We start from the raw sequence: 24,199 nt of genomic DNA, 5'->3' as shown, positions 1-24,199 counted from the left end.
ACAGTATGCACACTGATTTGGTCCCAATGGCCCCCCATGCATATTCAAATTACTCCTCCCTTGTGCGTTCCCTCTTCCTCTATGTCCTGCTACTTGCTGCAGTAACACCCTTGTTTTTAAATGTACTCTATCTTTCTCCTCCTGGTCTTTTCCCGCATTCACTCTCGTCTCGTAATATTGGGCCATGTGCAATACTTCACCCAGCATTTTTGCTTGCCATGCACTTTCTGATGTCATTATTAGGTTCTGAATTGGAAGTTTCAACCCCATCATATCTATCCACAAATAGCCTCTTCCCCGCTTCCGAGCTCACATCCTGCCCACTGAAGTCTACGAATACTTCCTCGAACCTATTGAAATAATCGGTCGCTAACTCATCCTTGCCTTGCACACATGCAGTCAACTTGTCCCATTGAATTCTTTTCTCTGGGACAATTTCTTTTAATTTCTGTATCATGCGTGCTGGCAATGCTACCATGTTCGCTCCTGGTGTCCCTCCAACTGCTTTATTCATGTCTTCTATTACCAAGTCCGCCCATGTGGCGCCATAGGCAGTTACGTCATCCACCTTTCTTATTTGCTTCCATAGGTCTGTTGACAGGATCACCTGGAATATTAGGTCTATGTCATCCATGGTAAGCACAGATGATTGCAGGCAGGATTCTACTTCCTTGGAAAATCCTGCAGGATTCTTTCTTATAATCGGGAATCGTCTGTTTTATGTTGTTCACCTCCTGTCTGGAAAAGGGGACATGCGCATATTTGGCGGTATAATGGGCTGGCGTTACCTGCGCCGCTACGTTGCCCACTGCGGGAACCTGTTTTTGGCACAAAGGTAGGTTGGACCTCCCTCATAGGGAATGCCCCACTTACTGTCCCTCCCCCTTCTTTCATGTGTAAAAATATTCCCAGATCTAGCGATAGGCTGTTTCTCCTGTCCCTTGCTGTAGTGCTCTCTTATATACTGTCATTATTTCTATTGGGCTGGCCTTGTGATTTTTTATATCTTTATCTATTAAATGTTCAGCCATCGACTGCAGTGCTTTTCATGGGCATGGAATATTCATGTCCATGAAAAGAATATTCTTCTCCTTATTGTTAGTGTGTTATAGTTTGCAAGGAACGTTTCACATCTTCAATAAAACTACACACATTACCTACATCCAATCAAAATCCACTCCCAAGACATGCAAATTGACATTGTGAACGTCGGTACACAACCCTCAAGCTGACGGACTGGTGGAGAGGTTTCTCCAGACATTAATGTGTATCCTGCAGAGTTGGTTGCCAAAGCTGAAATTGAGCAATTTAATTCCATTGGCCCTGTTTGCTGTAAGGAAAACTCACCAATTGTCTGCATAGTTTTCTCCTTTTGAGCTAGTATGTTGCCGGAACCCCAGAGATATGTTGGATATTATGAGAGCTGAGTCAGGACCCGGGAGCAGATACGAGCAGTGATCATCCTGTCATCCTATGGTACAGAATGCCAGAGAATATATGGAGAGGGTATGAAGTGTAGTGAAAGCCCATCTTCAAATAGTGCAGGCTAGCCAGGAGAAAGCATACAACAAGAAGGCCAGGCTTTGCACCTTCAAGTGGGAGATAAAGTTATGGTGTTACCCCCCTGACCCTCACCACTCCTCTGAACAAGTTATTAACCAGTTGGCATGGGCATATGTCATCACTGGGGCCGTGTGTTGCCTCACAAGGTACAGCGAGCAAATAGAAGAAAACCATCTCAGCTCTGTCATGTGAATAAGCCAAAAGCATGGTGAAAATCGGCAACCATACCAACAACACCAAGGAGACTCCCTTACCAAGCCAAGTCAATGGGGTGATCTTCCTCCCTGTCCTCAGACATTCAGCCACAAAGAACTGGCAGAGCTACTTTGAAGGTATGCAGTTGTTTTCTTTTCTCCCCAAACCAGGGGAGGCGGTACACTGAGTGGTACGCAAGATCAAAACGCACCTTGGAAGAGTGATCAGACAAAACCCTACTGGTTGCCTCAGGTGCTGAAGAAAATAGTTAAAGAAGAATTTAAGAAAATGCTGGACCTTGTTGTTATCTAAAGATCCTTCAGTGTGTGGTCTGTTATCTAAAGATCCTTCAGTGTGTGGTCCTCTCCAATTTACATTAGTACCCAAGCTTGACACCAACTTGTGGATTTGTATCGACTTTCGCAGAATAAACAAAATATCAAGTTTGATTCATACTCCATGGCACAGGTCGACCGACTGGTAGAGGCCATATGGGCTGCCAAATTCATTTCCACACTGAACCTCACCAAGGGTTATTGGTGGGCACCTCTGGATGAAGATGACAAACGAAAAGGGCCATTTCAAATCCCGCTTTTACCATTTGGGCTACATGGAGCGCCAGCTACCGTCCAATGATTAATGGACCAACTCTTCTGTGGACCTTTGCTGGTGCTTAGCTAGATGACCTTGTTGTCACCTAACAGTGGCTTGTAACTAGCAAAGAAAAGCCCATCTCACTGGAGACACAGTGAAATGTCACCTGGCCCAGTCATTTACTTACATAGGGTTCCTGTTGGTAAAAGGATTGCTGCTTTCTCAGTACAGCAAAGTGGAAGCAGTCTAGAGTGTCCCAAGGCCCATTGCTAAGACCTTACGGCTTTTCTAGGACTTGAAGGGATACTACGGGATATTTATTTCCATAGATTCAGAACTTGCAGCATTGTTGATGGATATGATATGGCATTTGTAACGTGCCTATACACAAGCATTTCAAGGTGCGACGAGGCAAGGAAGGTGGAACAGATGAAGGACAGAGACAACAATCTTATTAGGCAAGTGACATTGAGATCGCGCTTGTGCAGGGTTAGGGGGAGGGCAAAAGTGCCATGGAAAAGGGGAGAGAGCAGTGCTGTACATGGGAACAATAACAAGAAGTTTGGCCAGCAGGTGGCATGTGCAAGGGTAAGTGCAGATGTCAGGTGTCCAAAAGTGAAGGTAGGGGGGCTGTAGAGTTACAGATACAGACCCAATTGCAAGGATTTACCAGGAGGCAGTGTGCGTGTGCAACTGGGTGGGTAGGGACCTGGGCCTGAAATCAGAGGGTAGCCAGGTGACCAGTGCAGTATCAGACAGGAAATCGGGCATGGTAGAGGAAGAGAGAATGCAGAAGCAAGGAGGAAGGTCTTGGGGTGCTTCCGGAACCAGAGATGGTTCTCCTCGAGTTTGAGAGAGGCACGGAGGCTGTTTCAGAGGGAGGCCACAGCCAAAGAAAGAGATCTACCACCAACTCGTTGCTTGGAGAAGCAACTAACCGAGGAAGTTGGAGGTGGAGGAGCAGAGAGCTTGAGTAGGAAGGTATTTACGAAGAAGTATTGAGGACATAGGCACCAGAAGGCCTTGTGGACAATGCAGAGGGTCTTGAAAATAATCCTTGCAGCCCTGGGAGCCAGTGCAGAGATTTCAGTGCTGGAGAGATACGATCTCTGGCCTTGAGGCCAAGGACAAGTCTTGCAGTCCTGTTCTGGATGAGTTGCAGAGGGCGGAGAGTAGAAGCAGGCAGATTTAGAAAGAGGCTGTTGCTGTAGTCCAGCCTAGAGAGAACCAGTCCTCTAGAGACAGTGAGCTTCTGGGGGAAGGAAAGGAAAGGAAGAATACCTCCGAGGAGGTACAGTTGGTAGCGTGACTTCTTAGATACATCAGAGATATGAGGAGAAAAGGAGTGAAGTTGAAGATGACCCTGAGGTTCTTAGCCTCACAGGTGGGAGCAGGAAGAGTGCCAAGGGAGGCTGGCCCGAGAGTGACAGGAAAGGAGGGTGCAGGTGTGCCGATGAGGGCAGATCTCTGTGTTAGTGGCATTAAGGCAGAGATCGTTGGTGGCACACCCCTCCTGGATAGCAGACAGTCTGAGATGAGAGAAGGAGAAGAGGTAGTAGAGTGGAGCCTGAAAACGAGCTTCGTGTCATCCGCATAGCACTAAGTTGGAGCATAGAGCGGAAATGTGGTGGGTTAGAGGTGGCAGGTATTGGTTGAACAGCCAGGGAGAGAGGTTGGACCCTCGAGAACACCACAGATAGTGAGATAGAGGAAAGAAAGGACCCAGATTGGACGTGGGAGGGTCGCTCAGAGAGGAACGAGGTGGCCAGGGCCTGATCGGTGATACCCAGGTCATCACAGAGATGATTGAGCAGGATGGCATGGTAGACTGTGTCAAAGGTAGAAGAGAGATGGAGTAAGATGAGGGGAGATTAGAATCCAGGTTAGAGAGCAGGTCTTTGTGGGTGTTCAGGAGAGCAGTTTCCGTGCTTCTGGCTTCTCTGAAGCCAGACTGATCGTTATGGAGACAACCAACAGATTCAGTGTGAGGGTAGGCTGAACAAGACACATATGAGTCCTCTAAGCTGGTATCAAGAAGCCCAAAACCGCATTTACCATTCTAAAGACTGCACTTCTTAAGATCCCCATGTTGGTCATGCTCTTGCTTTAAACAGGGTCCAGGGCATTCTTATCACAGTCCAAAACGGGAGGGAGAAGGCCATATTATTCATCAGTTGAAAGCTCTTTCCATGAGAAAAAACGTTCCCTTAGTCGAGCTGGAATATGTGGCTATATAATGGGCCATTTCAATTGACTGGGTACCCGCAAATACTGAAGGTGTGACGCCACCTACTCGTATGGTATATAGATACATATACAGAAAAGGGCAGTGTGTCAGAGTGCCAACAAAACACATGTATTAGGTATACATAGAAAAACTAGAATCACATGTAAAAATATACAACACTTTGCAAATTGTGTGCTCATCAATAAAACACGACATTAAATTAAATTTACAAATCCACAATACAGAAGTGTCCAACATGTTTGCCTTTTTCAGAGGAGTTCCGACGCTCTAGAGTAGAACCTTGTGCTAAATCCAGTACCCCTACCTCACATAATGTGAAAGTATGGAGATACTGCTTTTGTTAATAAAAAATGTTTCAGTGCATAAACCTATTATAGCATACCCCTTTCCTTCTTACACGGTACAATGCCTGACATTCTTCAGGGGTGATGAATAAATATTGCATGTCCTCCTCATGATAAAATCCACTCCTCTGGGTTTACTCATTCATGGAAACGAGGATCTTCAATTAAGTTCTTGACACTTGTTCAATATGATTGGATATGGTATCACCAATAGGAGCAGCAGTGGTGAATTGACACCCAACTATGGACCAAAACCAAATAAAAGCAAAAATTAGCAAAGCATTCAACCAGCCAAATCAACTCAGTCGTCAATGAATTAATATAAATCGCATCCACACCTTCTCACTTGACCATATCTATACTCCTTGATAAATGGGGAAGGTCCAAATGCAAAGATTGTGGGAGCACATTGAACGTGTACATTTCGCAGGCTCCAAATCAGTTTCAACAAATGGCAACCATCTCAGAAATTGAGAAAAAGAAATGAGCTGTAAATGCGGACAACCATGGAATAATGGCCCACAATAGTAACCCAGTACAAATTCAAAGCTATTTCAAAACCGTGGGAAGTAGTCTGTTAAGTACACAACACTGCCTTGGAAGACGGAACATAAATATGAAATCCATGTGCCACATCATCCAGAACCCAAGGTAAAAACCCCTATCTGATGTTAAGAAGCATTCTATAACCAATAAATGGCAAAAATGGCCCAAGATGGAGCTTAAGACATACACTGAAATCAAAGTACTGCTTAACTAATAAGACTAACGCCATATATCGATAGTGCAACCCACCACCTGACTGTAGAACCAGATGTGTTTTTTTTTATTAGTCAATATCCCACACAGGTTTTCCTGAGAATGCAATGATATATATCGCTCCTTGAAACGTATTGCGATAAATCAGTGTTTTCGTAACACATGATATAATAAATAGACAGGTCAGTTACTCACATGGCCCTTCGCCACCATAACATGCTATCACTGGGCATTTCGCTTGACACCGCGTCTGCGGCAACCCCCACGGCAAAGAAGAGGTAAACCTGCTCGATCACGTGATGCTTTTTCCAAACCTCTTGCTTAGTGTACCAACAACTAAACCACACAATAACTAAATGAATAAAGGTGTGAATGAGCCTGTCTGCCTAGCCTCTCAGCTAGGTCTAATGTAGCGCTTCAACACCAAAATAGGTAGGGTGCCCCTGTACTGAGATGGTTTCTATTTGTTGAGACTGATTTGAATCCTGCAAAATGTACACATGTGATGTGTTCCTGCAATCTTTGTGTCTGGACCTTCCTGATTATCAATGACTACAGGTATGATCAAGTGAGAAGGTGTGGATGTGATTTATATTCATTCTTTGAGGTTTGGGAATAAGTTGATTTGACTAGTTGTTGAGTACTTGTGTTTATTTGGTTTTGGTACATAGTTGATTGCCGATCCACCATTGCTGCTCTGAATGGTGATACTGTGTGCATACATATTGAACTAGTGTCAAGAACTTCATTGAAGATCCTTGTTTCCATTAATGAGTAACCCTGTAGGAGTGGATTTTTATCATGAGGATGGAGATGCAATGTTTATTGCCACCCCCTCCCCCGAAGAACGTTGTGCATTGAAGTGTGTATGACAGAAACATGTTGGTGTATGCTTTAATATATGTATGCATTGAAACCATGTTATTAACAACATATGCAATATCTCTACTTTCACATTAGGCTAGGTTGGGGTATTGGATTTAGCACAAGGTTCTACTCTAAAGTGATCTCCTTTGGGAAAAAAAGCAAACCAGTTTGGACACATCTGTATTGTGGATTTGTAAATTCAATTTTTTGTCATGTTTTGATGAGCACACAATTTGTAATGTGTTGTATATTTTTGTGTGTGATTCTAGTTTTTTTTAAATGTATGCCTTAATTTGTTTTTCTCTGCCATTTTTCTGTATATGTATATAATGGGCCATACATACCCTCCCGGACCCTTGAATGAAAAGGGAATGGGGCTAAAGGCCTGTTATATTTGTATTGGCAATACTAACCTGGCCCCCAGGGAAAATTAAGCCAGTGGTTGAACCAGCTGATGGGAGAAGCCAATGGCAGAGTGTAAAGACTGGTAGGGGGTGTCTGTACTTCCACTCTCTATATGGTAGAGGAGAGGCACAGAAGACCCCATCCAAGATTCTCTATAAGGTAGCAATGGACGAGTGTTCAAGGCCTAGCTTCTCAGGAGGTGATGCGGGCTGGTTCTTAAGTACAGTGTAGTCCCCTAACCCCCACAAAGGAATGTCCACACACTGTATTACTGAAAACAGTCTTTATATAATTAATATTCAAAGGTATGTACACGATCACCATAACGCACTTTGTACTCGGAAGTCAATAATGATAAATATATACAATTCTAAAGTGGTACCACTAATGTTATCGAATCTCATTAAAGTGCATCAACTATACGGTTAAAATGTCACACAGATTAATAACGAGGAAACCAGCAATAGAGATAGGCAGGAACGTAAGATGGTTAAAACAATAGGCAGAATGCTGGCCCCGTTACCTAGACACAGTTCTGTGTGGAGATCCCCCCCCCCCACCTGGGCAACCTATAAAATGAGATCTATCGCACAAGCCCAGTCCATATGTTCAATAGTCTGACTTCTTCCTATTAAGGTTTTACCCCCCTCGCACCCCCCCCCCCCAATGTACCTGGTGGAGTAGAGTTCTCCGATGCGTCGACCGATCCTTCTTGAGTGCCTCCCTTTCAGGCGGGAGCCACGGATCGTCGAGAGGTGTCGGGGAATCGACGGCCCTTCTTGAGTGCCCTCCCTTTAAGGCAGGAGTCACGGGTCGTCGAACGTCCGACGGTGAACAGGGTGAACTACGGCAGGGAAGTGGCCGCTTCGTTCCTAGCGGTGCTCGTCGACGACAGAGCGTTGGCGTCCTGCAAGGAAGAGGCGTGCAGGGCACCTTGGTGATGATAGTTCTGGACCGCAACGAGATGATGAAGAACTGTGGCCCAGCAAGGGCGTCGAGTCGTCGGCGTCTCTGATCTTTAGGTGGCGGGAAACCCACCGGTGGATGCTCCTCTGCGCGTCGACGGTCGGGCCTTCTCCAGCGGGAGACAAGCGGATGACGATTCAGATGAGAGCGTCTGATGATCAATTGAAGTTTTTAGGCAAACTGGAGCACGGCGGCTCCGGTCGGTGACGGCGGTCGTCGACAGTGGCGGACTTCTCCTTGGAGTTCCGCAGCAGTCCCTGTATCGGGTCGGCAGCCTGTCGAAGGTCTGTCTACCAGGGAGCGTTCGCAAAGATCAGCTGTGCACGATGGTCCCTCGTAGCTCGGGAAGAGGGCGCCTTACCAGGTCCTCTCTGGGTCTGTCCTTGGAAACACAGCAGCCTTCAGATTGCGAGGGAGAGCCACAGCACTCCTTCTCGTCCAGCGGGGGTTTCAAGGTCAAGCGTCAGTTACCCCAGTTACTCGCCGTAGTGGACTTCAGCTTCTGAACACGATTCCTAGCAGTGAGAGGTCCCCAGATATACTGTTGATCTCCCATTCATTCCGCTGGGTCACACTCGAGCACCCAATCATGACTACGGGCATTCATGCAGGCAGGCAGCCAATCAGGCACACAAGGTATTCGGGCCATTCACTTCTCTCCAGACACTTGCAACAAGTTATGTGTATTGGGACAAGTACCGATCCATTCACACTCCAAGCTGCATTCATACTGGTTTCGGGCAGGGTTGTCTCAGTCATTGTGTCAACCACCAGATACTAGACACCCACAACACAGAATTCATATTCGTCACACACTCTTCACCCAGGTCCCACCCACAGGAGGTACCCACAACATACATCACCAGGAAGGCTCCAGCCAGTCTGGCCGGGCCTTCACAACAACATCATATGTGGCATTTCCACCCAACAGCCAGTCAGGGGGAAGGGACAGAGTCAGGGCTTCCCAGGACTTTGGGAAAACAAGGTAATGGGTAATAGAAAGCAAGAGGCCACCGGGGCCATCTTGTTTTCCATCAGGAATCAACTGATTCCAATGGCAGGGCCAGGGTATCCCAAAATGGAGGATACTCCGCGCACCTGTCAAATTCAGCATGGAGCTGCCACCAGCCCATACCCTGCTCTGCGGGCCACCCACAGGTGCCCAAAACATACACTAGGGGCACAGGGTTGTACCCCCACCCATGGGTGCCATAAGGGTATCCCACAGGTCTGTTCACCAAACCAAAGGAAAGAGAGCTACACCGCCAGGAGTACCACATGAACTCCTGCGTGGAAAACACAACAAAAAGCAGTAAAGGACAAGGATACGGAGGCCCTGTCCCTCCGATGCATTTCCAGCATCACACACAGGCAGGGGGGGGGATAAAAAGAGCAGTGTTTGGTTGAGCTCTTGGATGAAGGAGGATGACCAAGAGATCAGGCAGAGCAAGGATGGTGTAGCAGAGCGTGGATGAGAATTTTCTGTGTATTGTTGGTTGCGAAAGTGGTACTTGGATGTGAGAGTGCATGCAAGGTGATTGAGTGAGATTAAGGAAGAGGTTGGGAGAGTGTGAGAATAGTGGCTGAGGGAGTGAAAGGAAGGTGATTGTGGAGAAGCTGTGGGTGGTGTGTAGTGGTGGTAGAATTGGAAGGATTGTGTGGCACAGAGTGGAGGTAGGGGTGTGTGGTAGAGTGTGGAGGGAGGAGAGTGCAGTAGTGGGATGGGAAATATCAAAGGGACAGGAGAGGTCAGACGGTGGGAGGAACAACAGAGGAGTGTAGGAGGTTGTCTTGATATTGGGAAAATCTTCCTCGGGGACCAGCCCTTGAGAGCAAAAATTACCCAATTCAGCCCAAAATACAGGTTCTATTGTGCTGAGCAGTGAACTCATGCTAGTGACAAATGACACCTTCAAAAAGTTTTAGCATTTATTCTAAACAGTGAATTTCAGCAACATCTTGGGATTCAAGTTAGAGAAGATTACAAAACACAAAACCTAGAGAAATACAAAATATAGCGAAACATAGAACTTAGAGAAACATAGAGAAACACAGTCTTACGCCCCTTCAATCAGCACTGGGAGACCCTGGCCCTCATAAGCTAGCTGTTGCAAGCCCCGCTCAGAGGACAGTGCTGCAGGGTGCCGACAGAGCAGCAGGTTCCGGACACTCGATTTTGCTCGAACCAAGTCCACAGATCGATCTCCCACCTGAGTCATGTGGGCATGCATTTTTATAATCTTGTGCTGTCAGTCCATGACGCACAGTTCCAGAACTTTCCCTGTGCAAAATATAGGCTTGCTCATGGAAAAAGCCAACTCTGTGAATTTCCACTGTGCTCCTTTTCTGTGCCCCTCCCTGCTTGGAGCCCATCTGCGTGAAAACTCAGGAATGTCTTATCAGTGCCTTCCCAGACAAAAGAGGATTTGTTTACGAAGCCATGCAGGGCTACAGTTAGAAAAGCAGAATATTCTAAGAGAAGTCGAGATGAATTAACCCAATGTGAGCAAGCTCTAAAAGGCATGCACTCATAGCTTAGTGTTCATAGCGCTTAAGATTGGCCATCTAAGCGCTATATAGGTGCCATAATGTTCCAAACACTCCAATAATGTCTATTAGCTACAGAACTGGGGCCTTCGCCCTGCCTGTCTATCTACAATGCATAATGTGACCTACCACTCCTACTAGGCCTGCATATTCCTTGTAGCTCACTACTGCATAATGGAAGTGCTACAACAGACTACTGTCAGCATTTTTGGCACATACTTTGAATAAACTATTGGCTTTCAGCGGCTAATGCTGTCATCTAAAGCCCTGATTGGCAAATTTGCAATTTTGTGTATCACTACACTTCACCCCTATTCAAAGTGTGTGCGACAATGCTGGCTAATACCCATCAACATAGTATGTAGTGCAGTGATAAAGACCTTGGGGCTTTGCAAAAGGTTTAAGCAAACTATCTTCTAGCGGTTAGTCAGCGTGGCATGCAAGGTTAGTAAAAACACTACCTAAACAAAAATGTACACAAAGTGAACAGTGACATATACCCTTGCCAAAACCTGGCCTACACAAAAATACCTACACAAAGTGAACATGGACACTAGCCAAAACCTGGCCTACACAAAAATACCTAAATAATTATTGTATAACTGATTGCCTTGACATTCTAACTGCATGCTGCTTTTTAACTGACAATCTGGTGTAGTCTAATCTACAATGCATTATTGCATTTATGTATGGTTACCAATTCTAAACCTGGCAGCCTTTCACTCTAAGGGCCTACCCTCCCCCTGATCCCAGGGAATTCAAACGTGACTATGGGCTGTGTGATTAGACACTTCCCCCATGTATGTGGAACCCAACCAGAAACCATCTAATTTTCATGAGCAAGGTGAACCCATGGGCACCAGGTTATCTAAATAAAAACAATTCTACTAATTTACATCAAAGCATGGCATGTGTTGTTCATGCAATCAAAAGCAAGCGGTTTTGTTTGCTGGTAACTGTAGCTCTGTGTGCCAGTGGTTTGAGGATGGTCGCCCCCACTCAGAGCGAAAAGCCAACACCTGCTGATTTAACAATGTTTGCCATAAAATGCATCGTGTGTATTTAGCAGTCTTGTTGACCTGCCCTATGGCAGAAAAAATGTCTTCATAACTAAAGTTTTGCCATCTCCAGTGGTTGCCAATACTTGTAGCAGCGTTGGGCTTATCAATGACCCCACTAGGCCAGAAGTTTTGTAGCAGAGCTGGCAACAGAACCCATAGTGGCTAGCTTATTGTGCACAGTTTCTATGTCAAAATAGCTTAAAGCTCCTGTTACCCCCCGCTGCTCCCGCAATTAATGAATCTAGCTCCCTAGCTACGCGCACTTTGGTGATGGGCCATAAAAATGGACTCCATTTGTAGCAGCTTGGTAGTACTTAGGAAACATTGCTTTGCGATAAATCTATGTCTAAGTGTATCACTGTAATAATAGAGGTGTGCATTACCAGCCCACAATTTAAATGTTGCCTTACTACTGAAAAATCTAGCATGTTCACAGTTTCTACTTTGTGTGACTTGGAGAATACCCTTCTCCAATTGGGATGCCTACCATATACAATATTAGTTTTAGCTACAAACACCATACTACCATCTGGCAGTGGCTGTTTCATCGTACCATTGTGTGTAATGCATTTAGTCAAATTATAGTCCATAGAATCTTGGTGTGAACACTCGCTGCAGTTCTTGGTCAGAATAAACATAAAACGAACAAATTGTTGGATCCATTCACTGAAACATTTGGGCCTAGGATTGCATAAGCACCAGTCATATGAGTCAGTGACAAAAGATGCCCGACAATGTGCCAGGCCAGTACGCTAGCAATTCCATGTGGATACTCATTTGTAGCGCTTTTCCAAGGAATGATTTTAAATGTCTACAATCAAAAGGTGACTCTTTGCATTAGTGTGCTGGAGACAGCTGTCCCCACAAAAACATGAAACTGGTTGGTTTAACAAAAACTGTGTCACACACTGCCATAAAATCAAGTATCAAGTCAGTCATGGTTTCATTTACCTGCCTTAAGGCTGGCTGTAAAAGTGTTTCAAAGGTTACCATCTCAAATTAGAGCTCACACACTTGGCAGCATTTTTCTTAAAATTAAGGACCTTAACCTATGCACAGCTAACTTTGGTGTGTGCACTCATTTTATCTCAAAATATATTACGCTCCTGCTTGCATAATCCTGCTGCTCCAACAATTCATAAATCATTTTCCCGCCTACGTGCAACGTAGAAGTTTTTTTTTCTTCAAAAAAGCAAAGCATCTCTGGTTAAAGCAATTCAGTTGGAAGAGCAAAACATTTCGTTTTTTCAGATTCATCTCAAAAAATGCATTTAAAAACCATTTTTCAATGTGTTAGCATTCAAGTGCTGTGTCACACAGCTGTGGTGCATGATGTCAGTCCACAACCCATTGTCCACAGTCCTTTAAACAAGAAAGGCAAAACATATCAACCAAGTTATTTCCAGCAAATGAATCATTTGAATGTGCAGCATCAAATGTTTGATAACGAAGTCTGCACTGTGCCAGTTCAGCAAAAGTTATTACTCTGTTGGACACTTCTCGCAGGTTGGAGAACAAATGTCCTCATACGTCATGCATGTTAGCAGCATTGAGTGCGGTGCAGGACAGGTTCAAAGTTCACATATCATCTCGCAGTGACTCGCTTTCTCTGAGAATGCGTCTGCTTGACTGATCAGTGTCACCCGCAAATTGCACACATCTACCCCAATCATGGCACGCAGCTGTCTTGGTTTTTTGCCTAGGCAAAATACAAACAGAAATGTTAGGATTTCATCAAAAGTACAATGTCATTGTTCTCCACGTTAGGATGTCATCAAAACTACAATGTCAGCGTTATCCACCCCTTCCCTTAAACCACCCCCACCTTCAGAAGTCTCAGGTAACTACACACTTTATCATTGCTACCACAATTATTTGTCATCTTTCTGCATGTTACTGGGGGCTTATTTGCACTCAACCATACGGGGTGTAACTGCCTAGTCACCAACTCACTTGTGCGATGCGATCATAGTTGGTCAATGGTACCTCAGACTGATCTGTGATTTTACAATAGCCATATAATAAGTACCCAGGTCGCACTTCTCAATGGATCACTGCTTTTCTTTGTCACCAGAGCGATCACGAATGCCAGGCGCCAACTTGCTTCCAGTGTTTCATGATCTTGATTTAGGTTGCCCTGCTGGCATCACTCCATTTTTCAAAGGTAAAGTCCTTCAGCCCCATAACGCCTGCAGTTGCACAAGCAGCTTTGTTTATTTTTCTCCATACAGCTAGTGTCTTTCAAGCCTCTGGCTTTCCACTTCGTCATTTTCCCAAAGGGTGTCTGCTGATTTCTTGGGCCACCCCTTTGAGCGCGATAGTCTAAGTCAGTTTCTTTTGTTTGCTTCAACAAATCATTCATTCTTGCACTAAGCCGTGAGGCTTCTGGATCATGGCTAATGTGCAGTGTTCATGTTATACTCCAAAGCCCCGCTTTGCATGTTGTTTCTTGCAAAACGGCTACCTTTGTCAGTTTTGCTTCCATCTGTAACACCATAATGTCTTTGTCAGTTACTCCAGCCCTGGCAACGTAGCTTGCATTTTGCAAGCTGTGCATTTTCACTTCTCAAAGCGCCTAGAGGTTTCTTCTCCAGTGCACAGCGCTTTACTTCAGTTCACATCACATGGAGTACTGGGATGCAGCTTGCACGGCAATGTCACTTCACATCACATGGGGCATGGGGATGCAGCTTGCACGGCAAAGTCTCTTGAAATGGGCGGCTGTCTTTTCTTAGCCCATTCACAGATGCACAGGTTCCCCAAATGTTCAGATGCGATGTGTCCAGTCTGCCATTCTGCATGCAGCATTTGTTTTCCTTCCAGTGTTGATACTGGGCTAATTCTTTACTTCTGATGAGCTCTGTTATTGCATGCCAGAGTCAGAAAGCATGCGTACATCAGCATGTTTAAGGTAGATTGCGCTCTTTTTCATCTTCTCACTCACAACAATTATTGCCTTCAGTTCTGTTTAAGCATTCTGTCTTTGCACCCTCCCTCCTCAGTCTTTGCTCACACTGACGGTGTCTCTCACAGGGGATGGAATGCAGAAATGTCATTGTTTATCTTTCCTGTGCACATGGCAGCGCCATACCACGCAGCAAGCTTATCTCTGCCTATAACTCTTAAACTGGGGCGGGTTCAATGATTAACTCTTTCCTGCACTGCTTCAGCAACTCAGAAAAGCTCCCATATCTGCCAGCTTCTATAAACACCATTTTACTGAACAGGAGCACGGCATTCTGATTTCCTGCCTTCCTCCAACAGTTTTTTTTTTCTCTTTCGCGCACCTCGCCCAAGACAGTGCAAGTTATCTTCAAGGCACAAGCTCTGCACAGCAAGACTCTTATTTTCAAAAGAGGCACTTTTTCTTGTCATCAGATTCAACTCCATGTAATTTTGCAAAATGTTAAAGCGTCTTTTAGCCTGTTTTAAACTGATCAATGTCCCATGTAAAGGCATACATTTTTCTTTTTCCTCGTAACCTTGTAGTTTGGCTTCACAAAACTCACTCCATTGCAATGTGCGATCTTTCAAAAGAACCCGCAACCCACTAAATCTTTGTGCTGTCTTATCACACAGATTGTTTCATTCTGTTGTACCATTGCCAAATTAAAACCAATTATTTCAGTGCATTTGAAACAGGTCATGTGTAGTGCTGCTCCCTGCACGATTTTTCTCTGCAAGAGCAACCCACACTCTATATTGCTTGTGGGCTGTTAATGTGTCAACAACATTTTTCACCATGTATCACAGTCAACAGGTCACTATTTCCAAAACATACATCACTTATAACGCAACAGTACTTTGTCTTTTAGTAGCAAATCCATGGCATACCGTGGGAAAAGTCAAAAATACTCTAGGGGCAATTTAGAAAAATATAAATTGTCTTTTTCCCCAAACCATTGCAAACTGATTCTGCAATTCCAAATCGATACACAAAAATTGAAAATCCAAATACCATCACTCACTTTCTTTTTTAAGTGAGTCTCTCACCCATTGTAAGCATGGCACGGCTAAAATGCAATGTAGCCATTTTAGAGTGTTTCCTTAAACAGAATGCACCACCAGCACATGGAATTTACATTTGCCAAAAAAAAAACCTTTAGGCTCTCACCAAAGATGTTACTCTTTCTCCTAAACTCCGCTCATTCCCAGGTTATCTTCAGGAATGTCAACACTTCAAAAGCATACATTTAAAAAGCAAACCTTCGCCTCCTTACATTACAGCCCCCCACTCTCTAGCACACTGGGGCTGAATCTCAATGTTTAGATCTATTCACAATTTGCATGTGAAATCCTCGCAACTATTTTCCTGCCCTCATGCCAAAATAGAGCAAGCTTTCGTCTCACTTTGTCTTTCAAATTGCAACTTTAAATGGGGAAACCACATGATAAAATTCTTTCCTAATTGAACATCTTTCTTGACCATTCATCGGAGCGCTTTAAACATAGCCATTTCCCGCTTGTTTATCGCCTTGTGCTCCCTGGCTTCGTTCTCAAGCAGTAAGTCAGCCGCGACTGATTTACTGAAGGGGAAAGTCTTAGCTTGTGTGGTTATCGGCCGCGGCAAGCCGACACAAACGTTGCTGTCTTTTTGAAGTCTCAGAGCTGCAGTGAGACCACCAAGGAAATGCGACAGCCTGCTCCTCACTCTGCACTGTGTTCTCTCACTCAATTTGTCATTTCACAGCAAGGCACTACTCTGCACAAATCTCACCGCTGCCACCAAATGTCTTGATATTGGGAAAATATTCCTCGGGACCAGCCCTTGAGAGCAAAAATTACCCAATTCAGCCCAAAATACAGGTTCTATTGTGCCGAGCAGTGAACTCATGCTAGTGACAAATGACACCTTCAAAAAGTTTTAGCATTTATTCTAAACAGTGAATTTCAGCAACATCTTGGGATTCAAGTTAGAGAAGATTACAAAACACAAAACCTAGAGAAATACAAAATATAGAGAAACATAGAACTTAGAGAAACATAGAGAAACACAGTCTTACACCCCTTCAATCAGCACTGGGAGACCCTGGCCCTCATAAGCTAGCTGTTGCAAGCCCCGCTCAGAGGACAGCGCTGCAGGGTGCCGACAGAGCAGCAGGTTCCGGACACTCGATTTTGCTCGAACCAAGTCCACAGATCGATCTCCCACCTGAGTCACGTGGGCATGCATTTTTATAATCTCGTGCTGTCAGTCCATGACGCACAGTTCCAGAACTTTCCCTGTGCAAAATATAGGCTTGCTCATAGAAAAACCCAACTCTGTGAATTTCCACTGTGCTCCTTTTCTGTGCCCCTCCCTGCTTGGAGCCCATCTGCGTGAAAACTCAGGAATGTCTTATCAGTGCCTTCCCAGAGAAAAGAGGATTTGTTTACGAAGCCATGCAGGGCTACAGTTAGAAAAGCAGAATATTCTAAGAGAAGTCGAGATGAATTAACCCTATGTGAGCAAGCTCTAAAAGGCATGCACTCATAGCTTAGTGTTCATAGCGCTTAAGATTGGCTATCTAAGCGCTATATAGGTGCCATAATGTTCCAAACACTCCAATAGTGTCTATTAGCTACAGAACTGGGGCCTTCGCCCTGCCTGCCTGTCTATCTACAATGCATAATGTGACCTACCACTCCTACTAGGCCTGCATATTCCTTGTAGCTCACTACTGGGTAATGGAAGTGCTACAACAGACTACTGTCAGCATTTTTGGCACATACTTTGAATAAACTATTGGCTTTCAGCGGCTAATGCTGTCATCTAAAGCCCTGATTGGCAAATTTGCAATTTTGTGTATCTCTACAGAGGTAGAGAAAGGAAACCGAGCATAGTCTAAGCCCGGTTAAGGACCATAAGGGCATGATGGGACTGGATGAGTGGAGCCTGGGTATTATTTGAACAGCAGTTAGCCAGTTGTTTTACCAATCTGATTTTCTGAAGCACCCCTGAACTGGATTCTAGGAATATATATATATATATATATATATATATATATATATATATATATATATATATATATATAGTTACCGATATCTAGTGACCATCTGGGCTTCAGGGGCACCTGGGCTAGGGAGGGAGAAGCCCATGGAAGACGAGAGAGGACAGCCCTTAATTCAGCCCCTTTGCAGAACCTTTAATATAAAACATTGACCCTTCCTTGCGAGTTGGTGTTCTTGTGGCCATCTGTGACAATACGCAGATCACTGCATTAATTGGAGTCCCAGGTGAGATGTGTGGTTCAAGAACTCTGCTGTAATGCATAACATGCTCGTGGGACATCTGTTATTTGCTCCACAATATAATTAACTAACCTAATTTACTATTACCTGATATCTTAATCCAAGGGAAAGGCCTGTGCAGCAACCAGAAATGTCTGTATTTTAAATAATACAGTCTCGGCCTCATGGATCAAGCTGGAAGCAGTTGTTTGATTATCCTTTTGATAAACTGCTTAGTAAAACACCTCTGTAGGCTCTTTTTGGTTTGCTGTGATTGCTGAATGATTTTGGATTACAATTTCAGGAGAAACGCTTGCTTTGTTTTTTAGTAAGATTCATGGAAAATTTACTTCTGCTTGCACATCGCTCATTCATGAGCAACCTACTCATTTATAAATCTGATTAAAGAAAAACCCATTCCATGTAATTGCTTATATGACCTAACATCATTGGTTGTATGTACAGAGGAGGTGCAATGGTGCGAGTCAGTTGAGGTGTATGTTCAACTGCAAGCCGATCATGCTGGGCAGATATGAATGATGGCATTTTGGTAATCTTGATATTGTCTGGCAGGGAGTTCCATTGGTAGGGAGCAGGGAGAGTGCGTGAACAGACGTGAGAGGCAGCGCAAAGTGGGTAAGAAACAGTTCCAGCATGAAAACCAGCAATGTACGTTGCAGACACTCGGGTCCACTCACAACCGATTAGTTGGGTCTTGACAAAAGTGCCAATATTAAATGGATTAGGTAGTGTACAGTCTATAACTTATCCTTAACCTATACCTACTGATGTGGAAAAACAACCCACACCCCCAAGTTTGTTTAGCAAACATTAAGTGATTGCTTTTGTGATCAAATACCACAGCTTCATGAAGGTAGAGGGGCTTTTAGTGCCTGGCTAAGAGAACCTGGTGCCCTAATTTGCCCAACTTCTACAATGTTCTTATTTGGATCATATTGCTAATGCTGTAAATTTAGTTTTCAATCATGTTTCCAGATTATAATTTTCAAACACGAGGCCTTTCCAATCAATGCAGTTCATTGCTTTATACATAGTGAAAAATAAACATTCCGAGACAAATGTACATGCGGATACAAATATGAAATCCTAGTTAACCTTTTTTCTTTTTCCTGCTCTCCCCATTTTAGATTGTGGCTGACAGAATGACACGATGGACACTGGGGTTTATCCCCTTCTCCCAGACACTATTCTCTTCCAGATATTTTTGAACTTGGATCATGAGGACATACTGGCAGCGGGGTTGGTGTGTCAACAGTGGTATTCCGTCTCTCGAGATGAGTTCTTATGGAAGGAGCACTTCTACCAATACTATCATTTGGACAGAGATGTGCCACGACACCCAGGTCTGACTGCTCATCTTGCATGTTCTAAATTAACTGTTGGCTGTTTGATAATGATGTGGTCGAAATGAGCATGCACAGTCCTAATTAATGTCCGTGTATAGCGTACGTTTAAGCAATAGTGCGAAGAAGAGAGAGGGCACTCCCAGGGAATGCATTAAAGGGCCACGCTCCTACCACCTTTTTAATTTCTAACCGCCAAGTGGCCTCTCCATTTGGCCATTGCTTACTAGCTCCCACGTCTGCTACGTAGTTGGTTTATGACAACTGAAGGCGTTTTTCCTTGAGTAGCAGTGGCAGGCTGCACCCGTGCCCTTGGGCAGCAGCATAACCACACATGTTTTCCTTGTGTTTCCCTTTTTTTAAGTGCCTTCACCAAGCAGTTGTCCAGCAAGATTTTTTCCCTGAAGACAATTATTATTAAATATCGAAACAAATCTGCATATTGAGGTATACATATTACTTTATTGCTCCAGTTTTAACTTGAACATTTCTATTACATCTTATCAAACGTAGAAAACCTTCAGAGGTAAATCTCCAGTGTTTCAGAATAATAACGAAAACGTTACATATGTTGGGTTACAAAGGAGTACAAGAGGCCTATTGTGAACAGGGATACATGCTATCAGTATGACAAACCCACCAAGCCTAGAATGTACCACTGGCTAGTAGCCAACTACAAGTTCAGTTTCTGATTTTTTAGTTTGCAGAAAGGTTGCAGTTGGGGAACAGGGTTGTATGAGACATTTTAAGGTACAGACTGAGGAGAGAGCCGTGGCAGAATAAGTGACTGCAACCTGCCTCTGTCAATCGTGAGTAAAAAGGAGAGAGAATTCCTGGACAGGAAGAAGAGCCTCTGCACAGTATAATGTCCGGTTTCTTAATGAAGCATATGACGGTTTTCCCCAAGATCACAAGGCTGCTCTGCAATACTGCCTTCCCTATCCAATGCTGATTACTTATTCGTAGGTTAAAGCACTGTGGGATGTTTTCCCCCTCTAGTCCAGGCCCTGCAACATTCCTGTGCGCTGCTTGTATCAGGAACATCAGAATGGCCGCTGGAAAGCATGCTGCTTGCTAAAAATCACCCAGAAGTGCGCAGTAAAAATCTGAAAAATAGGCCGCCCTCCACTTTTGCCTATCTCGGTATTAACACAGGAGACCACTGCCAAGACCCATCATTTGGCTGCCCAAAAAAGCAAGGCTGATTGCAAAAGAAACACAGAGCTGTGTGAAAATCCGTTTTTCTTGGTTACAAATTTGCAAAAATCATGGCTCACAAACCACCCAAAAGATCCAACCTCCTTGTTGGTTGTTAAAATCATACTACTTCAAGAATCCACATAAATACAATGTCCACAGAAGAACACTTATCAGAAGAAAATCCATATTGAAGATTGCTTGCTTGGAGAAATATGTCAAAAATGGATGCAATACAGTTACTCGCCTCCGTCAGACGCTGGCAATCTCTAAATCTGACAGGTGAACCTTGTGTCTCAAAAGCTAAATATGCCAAAGAAGGGACTTCCATCAAATGCAATATAGGGTGCCACGCGTTGATTTTCATGTTGAAAAAGACTGGAATTGAAGATAATATACTCTTTGCCGAATCACAAGGATACACTGCGGAGTCTCTAGCTCCCAGTACTGATGTTTTTTGTTTTCCTCTTACCTCCTCGTGGATCACAAGAGCTAAGTGTCTGTGGTGTTTGCCCGGGATCCCTCTTGCACACTGCAGATGATCCCTCCACCAATTGCTCCCCTTTCCTCCCCCTGAATACGAGACCTCTGAATATTGGATGTGACCACGGTCACTGTTACTTGCTACAGAGAACAACCCACTCTCTCCCACTATCTAAACCTGGCATAGTGTGCTTCAAATGCAATACCAGATGGCCCTTTATGTTGAAAAATCTGAGGTCTGCTGTTATGTCTAATTAACCTATTACTACAATTGATGGTTTATAATTTTGGTCGATTTTTACAAATCGAGATTTAAATTGCAGTTTAACTTAATACTACTCTTCCATTTTATAAATATTGCACCAAAATACCTTTCTAATTTGCTTGAATAAGTTGTGAATGCGGGGAGGTGGTTGTTGTACCTTTTTAAAGCCAGAACAATGCATAATTAGGTTTTCTTTTTTTTTTTTTTTTTTAAACGATGTCTACATTATACCATCTGTTTTTTTTTTTTTTTTTTTTTTTTTGGTACCCATTGCCCCCAAATAATACATTTAGTGCCTGTGGTTATCTGAGGGGCTCCACCCGATTACAGGAATACTGCCTGTACAGAAATTAACCCTATTAAAAGCCTTTTGTAATTGATTACAATCTGTGAAATCAGTTGCATTTCGTAACCGTTATGTGAAGTGCTACATTCCGTTGGACTCGCTGTTGCAGATGAGGGTTCTCCCAGCCCTGGATTCAGGGTGTACAATCAACGTCCTAAACCTGGCAGTCTGGTTTCTTTAAGCTTCCACTTTGTTAGCCTTTCCCAGACTTGCCTCTTGGTAGCTGTGGGTCAGCATTTAAAGTCTTCTCTAAGTAGGGCAGCAGGTAGATAGTTATAAATGATGACAGGGTTTTACTTTAATAAAGGCGTAAGGGAATAGCCACACAGGTTTTATGAAAATGTATTTTTTATCTAGGTAAAGATAAGTAAAGAGATTGGTGCTGTTTTCAGGTTGGTAATTCTAGCTCAGTCTCTAGGAGCATTTTTAGAATTGAACTCTACTTGATCAGATCCACAGTGAAGTGACTCATCAGCCAACAGTTCCAGGGGCCCAGCAGTGGCTGTTCTGATGGTGACAAAGAGGATCTTCAAATGGGAAGAACTGCAGTTGAGCCACATGTGATGCCGCTGATTGCAAGAGGAGGGCAACACCTGGAGGAGTACTTTGCACCTGTATGGTTTTGCTAAAGGTGCTCCTCCGGTGCTGATGATGCATACAGTGTCAACCGGATGCAATTCCTGTAGGAGACGGATTGATCCGAGTCCCGATGTTCTTTTCCGGATTCTTCTTTTTTGCACATTGTTTTTTTTTTTTTTTTGGTTAGCTCAACACACAAGGAAACAGGACGTATTTGGGCACTCTAACCGTGACAGTCTTAGTCTTCTGGGCGGCACAATTGGTATTTGTGTGTCTCATTAGAACTTCGAGGACTCTACATAAAATACAAGTGGACAGGTAAGGGAAATCAAAAAACTCTACCTTCCTCTCTCCCCAAAAGGGCAAGATGGTACTGCCGGTTTAAAAGTCTCCAGCAATAGAAGAATTGAATAGGATACACTGCTTGAAGTCATATGGGCACTGCTGCAATAAAAGAAATCCGCTTTGGCAATGCAAGCAGGGTTGACTTCATCTTAATTTTGGGTTCTTGCTCCCTAACTTTTGAACAACGAGGTATGGCCTAAATAGCCATTTTGCTAATGTGTGAGCTCATCGAAAAGGCTCCCTCTTTCTGGTTTAAACTGGGTAGTGATTTAGCTGAAGGCTGCTGGCGGGTGCGTTGCTGTTTAAGATTTTGGTGGCCGTTGTTGGCTGGGTCGTGACTTCCTTTTGTCCTTTCATATTGCTCCTTTCTAGCAGGTGGAAACCCATCAGGATGTTGCCCATGCTTCTTGCCCTTCTCCTTGCTCGCTGCACTGGCTGTCCTTCCTGGACTCCAGGCATGTAGTTGCTGGATCCCTGGTAACATCGTTCAGCCAGAGTGCTTAAGGTTTGCAGTTCTTGGTCTTCCAGGATTGAAGTTGCTGATGCCCTGTCGCTGCACTGCCTTGGAACATTTTGGGTTGCCTTCAGCCATGTTCTCTGTTGTGGCACTGTTTCTTTGCTGGCTGTGCTGGCCTGGTTCTTGTGTGGTCCTGTCACTGTCTTCATTGCTGCATTGTGAGTCAATTCTCCAAGTGTCTTCTTTGTTAGGTCGTGTTCTTCTGGAACATTGCTGGATAATTGGTTAGAGTCACTCCACTTTAAGCCCCGACTTGTGCTAGCTATACCTAAACCTGATGCACAAATAACCTGTGCACTGCCATTCCTGGGCTAAATTCAGAGCAACCGGTTCCTGATTCTGTAGTTTATTCTGTTGTTGGGGCTCCCCTGGGTTTGGGAGTAGTGCCTATACTCTACTTCACTCTACTGACTCTTAGCTTCACACCACTCACTCTCTACTCTCAACATGCCTCCTTCTCCTCTAAAATGGCCTCCAGCCACTCTTTGACTCACTATCAATAGGTACCCCTTTCTGACCCACATCACCTTACCTCCTCTCTCTGTAAACGCTCCAAAGTCGCATCAAGCCCTCCAGCGGCTTTCTGACCTCACTTGTACACCCCTCACTGTCCACTGACAATGCTGGCGATTAATAGCTTTCCCTTCCTGCCTAGACTCTTCCTTCACCTCCCATTGGCTGCTAGTCCACTGATTGCCTAGGCCAATGTCAGGCTCTGTCTGAGCTATCCCCTTGTGGGCTGGGACCTCACCTAGGGGTCTTTATGAGGACTTTTAGTCCTGCCCACTTTTCAGCTTCCATTTGTGCCCATGCAGTCCTTTCTCTGTTCCCCTCTTACAGTAAAACTTTGCCTACAAGTCTTCCCTAGTGCTGGGGCGCTCCCTGCTGGTTTCAGCACCGCCACTGCTGCCCCACTGTCCCCCCTAAAGCCAGTCTGTATTATGTGGGGTAGGTTTTTGGTCTCCTATTCAGCTTCTGTAGAGGGAAACCCGTTTGGCTAACCAGTCTGTTCCTCCTGCTCCAGGCTGGGATGTGTAGGTTGAGCCCAGATGCATTGTGGTTCTTGTAGTTTTTCTACAGATGGTGCTGCTTCCCAGGTACCATGATCCATCCCAGGGGCCTCAAGAGTCTGGTGCATGTTGGTCATTGTAGTTTCTTCTAAACCATCTGAAAGTATAAAGAGTGCTAGCCAGTGTTTATGCGCAGCTTTATGTATAGCGCCGGGCAGGAGTCCCTCAATTCCCCCAACCGACCTCTAGTGTAGGTCTGCCTCTGGTGTTGCCCTGGTATACTGCCTGCCGCAGGTTGAGATTGGCCCCTGTCACCCTCCACCCCCACTTTACA

At 44.5% G+C, this 24,199-nt stretch overlaps 1 protein-coding gene across 3 annotated transcripts in view; it reads left to right on the top strand.

Annotated features, from left to right (window-relative positions):
- Nucleotides 1–24,199, top strand: part of FBXW5 (F-box and WD repeat domain containing 5) — a 168,313-nt gene that overhangs the window by 25,527 nt on the left and 118,587 nt on the right. For all 3 annotated transcript variants that reach the window (XM_069609772.1, XM_069609770.1, XM_069609771.1), the window contains exon 2: nucleotides 18,908–19,123. In XM_069609772.1, the coding sequence (XP_069465873.1) occupies nucleotides 18,931–19,123 (193 nt within the window). In that variant the 5' untranslated portion in view covers nucleotides 18,908–18,930. The remainder of the gene's footprint in view (nucleotides 1–18,907; nucleotides 19,124–24,199) is intronic.

Source organism: Ambystoma mexicanum, chromosome 8 (assembly GCF_040938575.1).
Source record: "Ambystoma mexicanum isolate Mex_15411 chromosome 8, UKY_AmexF1_1, whole genome shotgun sequence".
Taxonomy (NCBI): domain Eukaryota; kingdom Metazoa; phylum Chordata; class Amphibia; order Caudata; family Ambystomatidae; genus Ambystoma; species Ambystoma mexicanum.
This window is presented reverse-complemented; position numbering and strand designations above follow the sequence as displayed.